The 14,331-nt window shown below is 48.1% G+C and overlaps 1 protein-coding gene across 1 annotated transcript; it reads left to right on the forward strand.

Moving 5' to 3' along the window:
- The first annotated feature begins 10,755 nt into the window (after positions 1-10,755).
- On the forward strand, positions 10,756-14,082 carry LOC143997903 (uncharacterized). Its single transcript, XM_077493725.1, has 2 exons — positions 10,756-10,908; positions 12,458-14,082. The coding sequence occupies exons 1-2, from the start codon at positions 10,782-10,784 to the stop codon at positions 14,080-14,082; spliced, it is 1,752 nt and encodes a 583-aa protein (XP_077349851.1). The 5' UTR covers positions 10,756-10,781.
- The last annotated feature ends 249 nt before the right edge of the window (positions 14,083-14,331 follow it).

Raw genomic sequence — 14,331 nt, forward strand, 5'->3', positions numbered from 1 at the left:
AAAAAAGGAACAAGGGGGAGGAATAAGGAAGGAGGAAAGGAGGATAAAAAAAAAAGGAAGAAGCGGGAGGAATAGGGAAGGAGGAAAGGAGGATAAAAAAAGGAAGAAGGGGGAGGAATAGGGAAGGAGGAAAGGAGGATAAAAAAAGGAAGAAGGGGGAGGAATAGGGAAGGAGGAAAGGAGGATAAAAAAAGGAAGAAGGGGGAGGAATAGGGAAGGAGAGAAGGAGGATAAAAAAAAAAAAGGAAGAAGGGGGAGGGAAGAGGGAAGGAGGAAAGGAGGATAAAAGAAAAGGAAGAAGGGGGAGGAATATGGAAGGAGGAATGGAGGATAAAAAAAAAGAAAGAAGGGGGAGGAATAAGGAAGGAGGAAAGGAGGAAAAAAAGTAAGAAGGGGGAGGAATAGGGGAGGAGAGAAGGAGGATAAAAAAAAAGGAAGAAGGGGGAGGAGTGTCAGCCGATCATATAAATAAATAAAAATGAATAAATATATCCCGTAGTTTGTAGACGTGATAACTTTTGCGCAAACCAATCAATATACGCTTATTGACATATTTTTTTACCAAAATTATGTAGCAGAATACAGATTGGCCTAAACTGATGAAGAAATTCGATTTTTTTTTTTTTTTTTTATTGGATGTGTTTTATATCAGAAAGTAAAAAATATTGTTTTTTTTTTTTTGTTTTTTTTTCATTTTTTTTTATTATAATTCGATTTAAAAACTATTCGAATTCAATTAGAAAACTAGTCGAATTCAAATTTCGTCCGAAATTTTGTTTCGTTATTTCCGATTTGTTTAAATTCGTTACTATTGTAAATCGTATGAAAGTCAGAATTCTAATGCCGCGTACACACGAGCGGACTGTATGGCGTACTTAGTCCGTCATACAATCCGACGAACAGTCCGTCATACTTTCCACTGAACGGACTTGACCACACACGGATACCCAAACAGTCCGACGAAAGCTTGCGCGATGACGTGTACGGCACGTACGACGGGACTAGAAATAGGAAGTCCAATACACAGCAAAGCACCCTTCCGCCGTGTAAATCCTTTCTGGGCATGCGCCATTCTTAGTCCGTCCGACTAGCATACTGACGACCGGATTGTCCGCTGAAACCAAAGTACGACGGACAGAATTTTGAAAAATCCGAAATTCTTAGTACGCCGGACTGCACGCTGAAAAAGTCCGCTGAAGCCCACACACGAGCGGACTGTCCGCTGAAATGTGTTTCGACAGACTAAGTACGCCATACAGTCCGCTCGTGTGTACGCGGCCTAAGTTTCAAAGTCAGAGTTTGAAAAAAAAAGTCAGAATAAAGAAAGAAAAAAATGCATACAAAAAAACATTCAATTCGATTAACCACTTTATCCCTAGAAGGTTCTACCCCCTTCATGACCAGGCCATTTTTTTGCGATACGGCACTGCGTTACGTAACTTACAATTGCGCGGTCGTGCGCCGCTGTACCCAAATAAAATGTATGTCCTTTTTTTCCCACAAATAGAGCTATCTTTTGCTGTTATTTGATCACATCTGCCTTTTTTTTTATTTTAGTTTTTTGCGCTATAAACAAAAAAAGGCCGACAATTTTGAAAAAAAAAAAAATATATATATATATATATATATATATATATATATATATATATATATATATATATATATATATATATATGTTTTACTTTCTGCTATAAAGCATATCCAATAAAAAAATTTAAAAATTCCAATTTCTCCTCAGTTTAAGCCACTTTGTAATCTGCTACATATTTTTGGTAAAATAAATCCAAATAGGCGTATATTGATTGGTTTGCGCAAAAGCTATTACTACAAACTATGGGATATTTTTATGGATTTTTTTTTTTTTTTTTTTTATTAGTTACAGTAGTGGGACTGCGATATTGCAGCGAACAAATTGGCCACTAAGTGACACTTTTTTGCGCAAAACTTATACAAACTATGGGATATTTTTCTTTATTTTTTTTTAATTAGTAATGGCGGCGATCAGCGACTTATAACAGGACTGCGACATTGTGGCAGACAGTCGGACCCCCTAACTGACACTTTTTTGGGGACCAGTGACACTATTACAGTGACCAGTGCTAAAAATATGCACTGTCACTGTACTAATGACACTGGCAGCGAAGGGGTTAACATCAGGGTAGGGGGGGCGGCGATCAAAGAGTTAAAAGCGATCCTAGGTTGTGCTTACTCACTGTCGGGGGGGGGGGGGAGGGGCTCTGACTGGGGGAAGGTAAAGATCCGTGTTTCTGCTTAGCAGAGACACAGGATCAGTACATTCCCTTCTCATAGAAAGGGGATCTGCCTTGTTTACATATGCAGAGCGCCGTTCTGCCTGTCTCCCGAACGATCGGTGGGTCCCCAGCAAGGCATCGCGTCCACCTCTGATTGGGTCCCGCTGTGTCCAATTACAGCAGGAGCGGGTTCGCTGGCGGCCCCAGATTTGGAAGTGATCTGGCACAGAGCGGCCGCCCTGCCGCGGTATATCTACGGTGGGCGGTCCGCCATCGGTTAACTAAGCTGTCCTAAATGCACCAAAAAAAAAAGCCTCCTTTACAGAATGGGGGAAATTTTTATTTTTTTATTTTTATTATTATTTATTATTTTCATCACTGCGCTGCTTCTCCTTTCCCGGTCCAATCACAGGCTGGGGGTGGGTCCGGGACAACCTGTGCTCAGTGGAATGACGCCGGCCACCAGTCTGAGGACATTTACTGTCCAGGTGTGGCACAAGGAGCGGCAATGGGTGTGCCGAGCACCGGCTGGGGGCGGGTCCGGGACAACCTGTGCTCAGTGGAATGACGCCGGCCACCAGTCTGAGGACATCTACTTTCCAGGTGTGGCACAAGGAGCGGCAATGGGTGTGCCGAGCACCCCTAAAAAAAAAAGTAGATTCCTAGAGGAGTTATCATTTGATCATATCAAAAACATTTTTACATTTTTCTTCGTTGTATGTTATAAGGTACAACAGAATGTACCAATGTTTCCTATTCCTTTCTTAAAAACTCAATAAAAAAAAACGATTGAAAGATATATTTTTTTTTAATTATATTTTGGTCCTCTGTTTGATACAATAAGAAGGGAGGGCAGTAAAACCGTGGCTCAGTTGGTTTTACCGCCCCCTGGGTGCTAGTGTGAAGGAGCCTTAAGCGCTAGAAACGTGCGGTTTGTTTAGTTCCGAAACGAAACTCAGAAACATTTTTCGTTATTCGAGAATTCGGATGTATCTGAATTACTGAATTTACAGTAATAATGAATTTAAAGGAATCAGAAAAAAAAAAATTAAAAAATTTCGGACAAAATTTCGAATTTTGAATCGTTTTCGAATTTCCGAGGAGAATAAATTAGGATAGAAAATAAAGGAATAGACTAGAAAAGAATAAAAAAAGAAAATAATTGAATATAACAGAGTAAAACAGACTAGAAAATATAGAATAGAAAATAAAGAAATAAAATAGACAATAATGGAATAGAGTAGAATAGAAAAGAATAAAAAAAAAGAATTGAATATAATAGAGTAAAACAGAATAGAAAATAATAGAACAATATAGAATAGAAAATAAAGAAATAAAATTGAAAATAATGGAATAGAATAGAATGGAATAGAATAGAATAAAAAAATAAAAGAATTGAATATAATAGAGTAAAACAGAATAGAAAATAATAGAAAAATATAGAATAGAAAATAAAACTAAATAAAATTTCGGCCAAAATTCGAATTTTGAATCGTTTTCGAATTTTCGAGGAGAATAAATTAGGATAGAATATAAAGGAATAGACTAGAAAAGAATAAAATAGAATAGAAAAGAATAAAAAAAGAAAATAATTGAATATAATAGAGTAAAACAGAACAGAATAGAAAATAATAGAAAAATATAGAATAGAAAATAAAGAAATAAAATAGAAAATAATGGAATAGAGTAGAATAGAAAAGAATAAAAATAAATAAATAAAATAATTGAATATAATAGAGTAAAACAGAATAGAAAATAATAGAACAATATAGAATAGAAAATAAAGAAATAGAATAGAAAAAAATGATATAGAATAGAATAAAATAAAAAAATAAAAGAATTGAATATAATAGAGTAAAACATAATAGAAAATAATAGAAATAAGAATAAGAAAAAAAACAATAGAATAGAATAAAATAGAATATAACTTTTTTCTGAAAATTTGAATAGAATAAATTCAAATTTGAATATAATAGAAAAGAATAGCATAAACAAAAGAATAGTACAGAATAGAATTAAAAAAAGAATAGAATAGAAAGAATACAACTATTTCCTAAAATGTGAATAAAATAAATTTGATTTTGAATAGAATAGAATAGAAAAAAACAATAAAATAGAATAGAATAGAAAGAATATAACCATCTTCTGAAATAAATTCTAACTTGAATAGAAAAGAAAACAGTAGACCATTTTCAGAAATTCGAATTTCAAATAGAACAGAAAAGAATAGACTATAATAGGAAGAGAACATAGAAAATAAAAGAATAGAAAAGTATAGAATAAAATAGAAAATAAAACAATAGAATAGAATGGAATAGAAAGAATTTAACCAGCTTAGAATTCAAATTGATTTCAGATTTCCGAATCCTGCCGAATTGAGTTAAATTTGACTGGATTAGGAAAAAAATTGAATCGAAATTAGATTTGAATAAACAAAACGAATTTCGAAAAAGAACTAAACAAATTACTGTAAACAGTGAATTGAAACGAATCAAAAATTAAACAAATGTTTTTGTTCTGCGCATGTCTACTAAGTGCAGTGTGCTTTCACTGAGAGCTCAATAAGCTTTGCTGAAGCCTTTAGGCCTCGTCACCATTGCCTGTTTACTGCCCATGTATTGTTACCATTGCCCACTCACTGCCCATGTATTGTCATCATTGCCCACTTACTGCCCATGTATTGTCACCATTGCCCACTCACTGCCCATGTATTGTCACCATTGCCCACTCACTGCCCATGTACTATCATCATTGCCCATTTACTGCCCATGTATTGTCTCCATTGCCTATTCACTGCCCATGTGTTGTCACCATTGCCCTCTCATAGCCCATATGTTGTCACCATTGCCCTCTCACTGCCCATGTGTTGTCACCATTGCCCATTTACTGCCCATGTATTATCACCATTGCCCTCTCACTGCCCATGTGTTGTCACCATTGCCCATTTACTGCCCATGTATTGTCACCATTGCCTGTTCACTACTAATGTGTTGTCACCTTTGCCCTCTCACTGCCCATGTATTGTCACCATTGCCCATTTACTGCCCATGTATTGTCACCTTTGCCTGTTCACTGCTAATGTGTTGTCACCATTGCCCTCTCACTGCCCATGTGTTGTCACCATTGCCCTCTCACTGCCCATGTGTTGTCACCATCACCCTCTCACTGCCCATGTATTGTCACTATTGCCCGCTCACTGCCCATGTATTATCACCATTGCCTGTTCACTGCTAATGTGTTGTCACAATTGCCCTCTCACTGCCCATGTGCTGTGACCATTGCCCTTTCACTGCCCATGTGTTGTCAACATTGCCCTCTCACTGCCCATGTGTTGTCACCATTACCCTCTCACTGCCCATGTGTTGTCACCATTGCCCTCTCACTGTCCATGTATTGTCACCTTTGCCCACTCACTGCCCATGTGTTGTCGCCATTGCCCATTTACTGCCCATGTATTGTCACCTTTGCCTGTTCACTGCTAATGTGTTGTAACCATTGCCCTCTCATTGCCCTCTCACTGCCCATGTGTTGTCACCATTGCCCTCTCACTGCCCCTGTATTGTCACCAATGCCTGTTCACTGCTAATGTGTTGTTACCATTGCCCTCTCACTGCCCATGTGCTGTCACCATTGCCCTATCACTGCCCATGTGCTGTCACCATTGCCCTCTCACTGCCCATGTGTTGTCACCATTGCCCTCTCACTGCCCATGTATTGTCACCTTTGCCCACTCACTACACATGTGTTATCGTCATTGCCCTCTCACTGCCCATGTGTTGTCACCATTGCCCTCTCACTGCCCATGTATTGTCGCCATTGCCCTCTCACTGCCCATGTGTTGTCACCATTGCCCTCTCACTGCCCATATAGTGTCACCATTGCCCTCTCACTGCCCATGTATTGTCACCTTTGCCCTCTCACTGCCCATGTGTTGTTACCATTGCCCTCTCACTGCCCATATAGTGTCACCATTGCCCTCTCACTGCCCATGTGTTGTCACCATTGCCCTCTCACTGCCCATGTGTTGTCACCATTGCCCTCTCACTGCCCATGTATTGTCGCCATTGCCCTCTCACTGCCCATGTGTTGTCACCATTACCCTCTCACTGCCCATGTGTTGTCACCATTGCCCTCTCACTGCCCCTGTATTGTCACCATTGCCTGTTCACTGCTAATGTGTTGTTACCATTGCCCTCTCACTGCCCATGTGCTGTCACCATTGCCCTATCACTGCCCATGTGCTGTCACCATTGCCCTCTCACTGCCCATTTGTTGTCACCATTGCCCTCTCACTGCCCATGTATTGTCACCTTTGCCCACTCACTACCCATGTGTTGTCGTCATTGCCCTCTGACTGCCCATGTGTTGTCACCATTGCCCTCTCACTGCCCATGTATTGTCGCCATTGCCCTCTCACTGCCCATGTGTTGTCACCATTGCCCTCTCACTGCCCATATAGTGTCACCATTGCCCTCTCACTGCTCATGTATTGTCACCTTTGCCCTCTCACTGCCCATGTGTTGTTACCATTGCCCTCTCACTGCCCATATAGTGTCACCATTGCCCTCTCACTGCCCATGTGTTGTCACCATTGCCCTCTCACTGCCCATGTGTTGTCACCATTGCCCTCTCACTGCCCATGTGTTGTCACCATTGCCCTCTCACTGCCCATGTGTTGTCACCATTGCCCTCTCACTGCCCAAGTATTGTTGCCATTGCCCTCTCACTGCCCATGTGTTGTCACCATTACCCTCTCACTGCCCATGTGTTGTCACCATTGCCCTCTCACTACCCATGTGTTTTCACCATTGCCCTCTCACTGCCCATGTATTGTCGCCATTGCCCTCTCACTGCCCATGTGTTGTCACCATTGCCCTCTCACTGCCCATATAGTGTCACCATTGCCCTCTCACTGCCCATGTATTGTCACCTTTGCCCTCTCACTGCCCATGTGTTGTTACCATTGCCCTCTCACTGCCCATATAGTGTCACCATTGCCCTCTCACTGCCCATGTGTTGTCACCATTGCCCTCTCACTGCCCATGTGTTGTCACCATTGCCCTCTCACTGCCCATGTGTTGTCACCATTGCCCTCTCACTGCCCATGTATTGTCACCATTGCCTGTTCACTGCTAATGTGATGTTGTCATTGCCCTCTCACTGCCCATGTGCTGTCACCATTGCCCTATCACTGCCCATGTGCTGTCACCATTGCCCTCTCACTGCCCATGTGTTGTCACCATTGCCCTCTCACTGCCCATATAGTGTCACCATTGCCCACTCACTACCCATGTGTTGTCGCCATTGCCCTCTCACTGCCCATATAGTGTCACCATTGCCCTCCCTCTGCCCATGTGTTGTCACCATTGCCCTCTCACTGCCCATGTATTGTCGCCATTGCCCTCTCACTGCCCATGTGTTTTCACCATTGCCCTCTCACTGCCCATATAGTGTCACCATTGCCCTCTCACTGCCCATGTATTTTCACCTTTGCCCTCTCACTGCCCATGTGTTGTTACCATTGCCCTCTCATTGCCCATATAGTGTCACCATTGCCCTCTAACTGCCCATGTGTTGTCACCATTGCCCTCTCACTGCCCATGTGTTGTCACCATTGCCCTCTCACTGCCCATGTGTTGTCGCCATTGCCCTCTCACTGCCCATGTATTGTCGCCATTGCCCTCTCACTGCCCATGTGTTGTCACCATTACCCTCTCACTGCCCATGTGTTGTCACCATTACCCTCTCACTGCCCATGTGTTGTCACCATTGCTCTCTCAATGCCCATGTGTTGTCACCATTGCCCTCTCACTGCCCATGTGTTGTCACCATTGCCCTCTCACTGCCCATGTGTTGTCACCATTGCCCTCTCACTGCCCATGTATTGTCGCCATTGCCTTCTCACTGCCCATGTGTTGTCACCATTGCCCTCTCACTGCCCATGTGCTGTCACCATTGCCCTATCACTGCCCATGTGCTGTCACCATTGCCCTCTCATTGCCCTCTCACTGCCCATGTGTTGTCACCATTGCCCTCTCACTGCCCATGTATTGTCACCATTGCCTGTTCACTGCTAATGTGTTGTTACCATTGCCCTCTCACTGCCCATGTGCTGTCACCATTGCCCTATCACTGCCCATGTGCTGTCACCATTGCCCTCTCACTGCCCATGTGCTGTCACCATTGCCCTCTCACTGCCCATGTATTGTCACCTTTGCCCACTCACTACCCATGTGTTGTCATCATTGCCCTCTCACTGCCCATGTGTTGTCACCATTGCCCTCTCACTGCCCATGTGTTGTCACCATTGCCCTCTCACTGCCCATGTATTGTCGCCATTGCCCTCTCACTGCCAATGTATTGTCGCCATTGCCCTCTCACTGCCCATGTGTTGTCACCATTACCCTCTCACTGCCCATGTGTTGTCACCATTGCCCTCTCACTACCCATGTATTGTCACCATTGCCCTCTCACTGCCCATGTGTTGTCACCATTGCCCTCTCACTGCCCATGTGTTGTCACCATTGCCCTCTCACTGCCCATGTGTTTTCACCATTGTCCTCTCATTGCCCTCTCACTGCCCATGTGTTGTCACCATTGCCCTCTCACTGCCCATGTATTGTCACCATTGCCTGTTCACTGCTAATGTGTTGTTACCATTGCCCTCTCACTGCCCATGTGCTGTCACCATTGCCCTCTCACTGCCCATGTGCTGTCACCATTGCCCTCTCACTGCCCATGTATTGTCACCTTTGCCCACTCACTACCCATGTGTTGTCATCATTGCCCTCTCACTGCCCATGTGTTGTCACCATTGCCCTCTTACTGCCCATGTGTTGTCACCATTGCCCTCTCACTACCCATGTGTTGTCACCATTGCTCTCTCAATGCCCATGTATTGTCACCATTGCCCTCTCACTGCCCATGTGTTGTCACCATTGCCCTCTCACTGCCCATGTGTTGTCACCATTGCCCTCTCACTGCCCATGTATTGTCGCCATTGCCCTCTCACTGCCCATGTGTTGTCACCATTACCCTCTCACTGCCCATGTGTTGTCACCATTGCCCTCTCACTACCCATGTGTTGTCACCATTGCTCTCTCAATGCCCATGTATTGTCACCATTGCCCTCTCACTGCCCATGTGTTGTCACCATTGCCCTCTCACTGCCCATGTATTGTCACCTTTGCCCACTCACTACCCATTTGTTGTCGTCATTGCCCTCTCACTGCCCATGTGTTGTCACCATTGCCCTCTCACTGCCCATGTATTGTCGCCATTGCCTTCTCACTGCCCATGTGTTGTCACCATTGCCCTCTCACTGCCCATATAGTGTCACCATTGCCCTCTCACTGCCCATGTGTTGTCACCATTGCCCTCTCACTGCCCATGTGTTGTCACCATTGCCCTCTCACTGCCCATGTGTTGTCACCATTGCCCTCTCACTGCCCATGTATTGTCGCTATTGCCCTCTCACTGCCCATATAGTGTCACCATTGCCCTCTCACTGCCCATGTGTTGTCACCATTGCCCTCTCACTGCCCATGTATTGTCACCATTGCCCTCTCACTGCCCATGTGTTGTCACCATTGCCCTCTCACTACCCATGTGTTGTCACCATTGCTCTCTCAATGCCCATGTATTGTCACCATTGCCCTCTCACTGCCCATGTGTTGTCACCATTGCCCTCTCACTGCCCATGTATTGTCACCTTTGCCCACTCACTACCCATTTGTTGTCGTCATTGCCCTCTCACTGCCCATGTGTTGTCACCATTGCCCTCTCACTGCCCATGTATTGTCGCCATTGCCTTCTCACTGCCCATGTGTTGTCACCATTGCCCTCTCACTGCCCATATAGTGTCACCATTGCCCTCTCACTGCCCATGTGTTGTCACCATTGCCCTTACTGCCCATGTGTTGTCACCATTGACCTCTCACTGCCCATGTGTTGTCACACATTTCTGTAATTACCAGCATGTGAGGATATGATGTCACCCCTCTGAGTGTCATGTTAGTGTTGTGGACCATTTTGCAGACCTCCTGGTCCCTTCCTCAGGCTCAGGGATAGAATGGTTCTCTGCCATGACTCGACTGAATAGAGAATAATATGAATTTTAGGGCCCCGATGTCACCCCCAGTAGCTGGAGGGCCCCCCAGTTACAAGGCATGCTGGGACTTATAGTTCTCTAGTGGAAGGGATGACAGGTACAGCAGCTGTTGTTGACACCACGTGACAGATCACATGACAGGCTCCAGCAGTCCCCCGCCCTGGCATTTTGCCGGTTGCTAGGACACCGCCCGCATGTTTACTGCGACCGGCCCGGTCACATGACACAGAGCACGGTCCGGTTCCGCCATCTTGGAAGTGGGAAAGGAAACCTTGGCGGATTTTTTTCTGTAAAGAGGAAGAAGAAGCGGCACAGGTGGGTCATGTTTGTCCACACTGTGCACCCTGTGGGCAGACGTGACCCTTCCGCGCTGTACAGTCTCAGCTGTCTGAGGGATTGGCCATCTGCCCGCTTCCAACATGGCGGCGGAGGGAGAAAGAGGGGGAGGGGCCGAGGATTCGAGACGCTCCACTGATGACGGAGAGACACCGACCGACATGGAGGAGGAAAGAGAGACTCTGAGGAGGCAAATCCAACAGCTGCAGGGTGAGGAGGGGAGGACAGGGGATTATGTGTGGGCATAGGTGAGGGGGATAATGGGGGGACATAGGTGAGGGGGGGCAATGGGAGGATATAGGTGGGGGGCAGAGGGAATAATGGAGGGACATAGTTGTGGGGGGCAGAGGGGACAATGGGGGGACATAAGTGGGGGGCAGAGGGAATAATGGGGGGGCAGAAGGGACAATGGAGGGACATAAGTGAGAGGGGGGACAGAGGGGATAATGGGGGACATAGGTGATGGGGGCAATGGGAGGACATAGGTGGGGGGGGGCAGAGGGAAAAATGGGGGGACATAGTTGTGGGGGGCAGAGGGAATAATGGGGGGACATAGTTGTGGGGGGCAGAGGGGACAATGGGGGGACATAAGTGGGGGGCAGAGGGGACAATGGAGGGACATAAGTAAGAGGGAGGGCAGAAGGGATAATGGGGGGACATAGGTGGGGGGCAGAGGGGATAATGGGGGGGACATAGGTGTGGGGGGCAGAGGGGACAATGGGGGACATAAGTGGGGGATAGAGGGGATAATGGGGGGACATAGGTGTGAGGGGCAGAGGGGATAATGGGGGGTCATAGGTGAGGGGGCCAGAGGGGATAATGGGTGGACATAGGTGGGGGGGCAGAGGGGATAATGGGGGGACATAGGTGAGGGGGGCAGAGGGGACAATGGGGGGACATAAGTAGGGGGGGCAGAGGGGATAATGGGGGTACATAGGTGTGGGGGCAGAGGGGACAATGGGGGGACATAAGTGAGAGAGGGGACATAGGTGAGGGGGGCAGAGGGGATAATGGGGGGGTCATAGGTGAGGGGGGGCAGAGGGGATAATGGGGGGTCATAGGTGAGGGGGGGCAGAGGGGATAATGGGGGGACATAAGTGAGAGGGGGGACATAGGTGAGGGGGGGCAGAGGGGATAATGGGGGGGGTCATAGGTGAGGGGGCAGAGGGGATAATGGGGGGACATAAGTGGGGGGGCAGAGGGGATAATGGGGGCACATAGGTGTGGGGGCAGGGGGGACAGAGGAGACAATGGGGGGACATAGGTGGGGGGGCAGAGGGGAAAGGAGGTGAGGGGGCAGGGGGTGAAGCGGTGCATAAGAAAGAAGAGGGGAGGGTAGGAGGGGGGGTGAGATGTTGTGAAGACTAGCGGGCACAGTGGGAGGTGGGGTGAGAGATGGAGGGAGCGCAGATATGAGAGCATGGGTCGGCGAGAGTGAGGTAGGCATATAGGTGCCATGTATACTGAATGAAAGGAGAGGGAGGGGGAGGGAGAGGGCACGGGGGAGTGATAGAGTGGGCACAGAGTGGGAGAGGGCATGGGGGAGCAATGGAGCAGGCACAGAGGGGGAGAGGGCATGGGGGAGTGACAGAGCCGGCAGAGAGGGAGGAAGAAAAGGTTGGAGAAGGTGGTCACGTGGGCATCAGATGGAAACAAGAGGAAGGGCAGAGTGGGCGTGGCATGGAATAAATAAGGCGGCGGTATAATAATTGCACTCTGACCTTTCTCCACTCTGATCAGTAATCTCATTCCTTTGCAGGTCTCATTAGCCAACACAAAAATAAACACGGCAATGCTCCAGCACCGGCAGCACCAGCACATCCAAGATGGCGGGACCCATTGCAGCTGCAGTACCGACCTCGAGGATCTTACCGTGTGGGGGCTCCTATAACCGGGTACCAACCACGACAGCCCCACCCACACAGCACATGGCGAGCTCAGTACTCGCTGGTTAATAGGACTTCTCGAGGAGCAGAACACAGCGCCCCAGTGCCCCGTGGCCTCTCCCCCTCTGTGCCCGCTCTATCACTCCCCCGTGGCGTCTCCCCCTCTGTGCCCGCTCTGTCACTCCCCCGTGGCGTCTCCCCCTCTGTGCCCGCTCTGTCACTCCCCCGTGGCGCCTCCCCCTCTGTGCACGCTCTGTCACTCCCCCGTGGCGCCTCCCCATCTGTGCCCGCTCTGTCACTCCCCCGTGGCGCCTCCCCATCTGTCCCCGCTCTGTCACTCCCCCGTGGCGTCTCCCCGTCTGTGCCCGCTCTGTCACTCCCCCGTGGCGTCTCCCCCTCTGTGCCCGCTCTGTCACTCCCCTGTGGCGTCTCCCCCTCTGTGCCCGCTCTGTCACTCCCCCGTGGCGTCTCCCCCTCTGTGCCCGCTCTGTCACTCCCCTGTGGCCTCTCCCCCTCTGTGCCCCCTGTGGTGGTTCCAAGCGCCAGTCCAGCTTCTCTTCCCAATAAGGGAAAAGTCCCACAGAAGGTCCCGGCACACAATAATACAGCCAAATCTGAACCAGCCGGCAGACAGAAAGTGACGGGGAACCCGACTGTTATCAACAATAATAATAATAAAACACTCGCTGTGCCAAAGGCAAAATGCCTGCCTTCGGTGAGCGCCCTGAAGCCGCTGTCAGATGAAGCCGCTGTGCCCTCCACGTCTGCAGAGGGGGGCGTCAGACTCAGGAAAATCCCCCAGGGGGCTCCTGGAGGACCTTGCAGGACGTCTGCCCAGGTTCCCCGGACCTCCCAGAACTTATCCAATGCAACTCAGGGATCTGTAGGAACACTGCCGCCTTCTAATCGCCTCCCCGCCCCTCATCTCAAACCCGCCGTCACGTCCCCTCCCCCAAATGCTGTAACCACTGCCAAGAACAGACCCGTCGCACCCAACCCTTCTCTGAACACACCGAAAGCTACTTTGCCCGCCGTTCCTCCAACTAGAGCCCTCAGGTCTTCCAGGACTAAATACACCTGGGTGGCCGAATCTCCCAAAACCAACCCGTCTGCGAAAAAAGTCAGCCCGGGCGCAAAGAGAGCGAGCGCGGGTTCAGAGAAAGCCAAGTCTCCGGCCAGTGGGAATGGCAGCAAGGCGAAGAAGAGCGCCACGCACCAAAAATGTACCCCGAAGAACCGCTACAAGTGGAAAGCTCAGCCGTCCGCCACCGCTGCCGCCACCTCCTCGGCACCCGCCACTCCCAGCCAAACCGCCATTACCAGGAGCGCCCAGAGGACGCAGACTCCCGAAACCGCCAGGCCGCCACATGGCGTAGGGGGTTCCGCCGCTGCCCCCTACCGGGACTCCGGGAATTCCAGCTACAAAGTGAAGAGCCGGACCAAGATAGTGAGGAGACGGAGCACTTCCAGGTACACGGGGGGGCTCACCTGTGCATGAAATACATCCTCACATTTCCCTTTTATTTCTACTGTAGCTTTAGGGCGGACCTCTTCTATTTCATGGGAAGGGCTTAATTGCTGCGAGGAGAAATTCAAAATGTTATCCCCAGAACCAGAGGTGAGGGGCGAGTCCTCCAATGAGGACACACGTTCTTGGGTCAGCTGTCTTATAACTCTTTTGCTGCCAGAGCCGTTTTTCCATCCCTTTTTTTTCCCAAACAAGTATGACCACTTTAGCTCTAGAAGA

This window comes from Lithobates pipiens, unplaced genomic scaffold (genome assembly GCF_037356315.1).
Source record: "Lithobates pipiens isolate NorthernLeopardFrog02 unplaced genomic scaffold, aLitPip1_a1.2 Scaffold_19, whole genome shotgun sequence".
In the NCBI taxonomy this organism is placed as follows: Eukaryota; Metazoa; Chordata; class Amphibia; order Anura; family Ranidae; genus Lithobates; species Lithobates pipiens.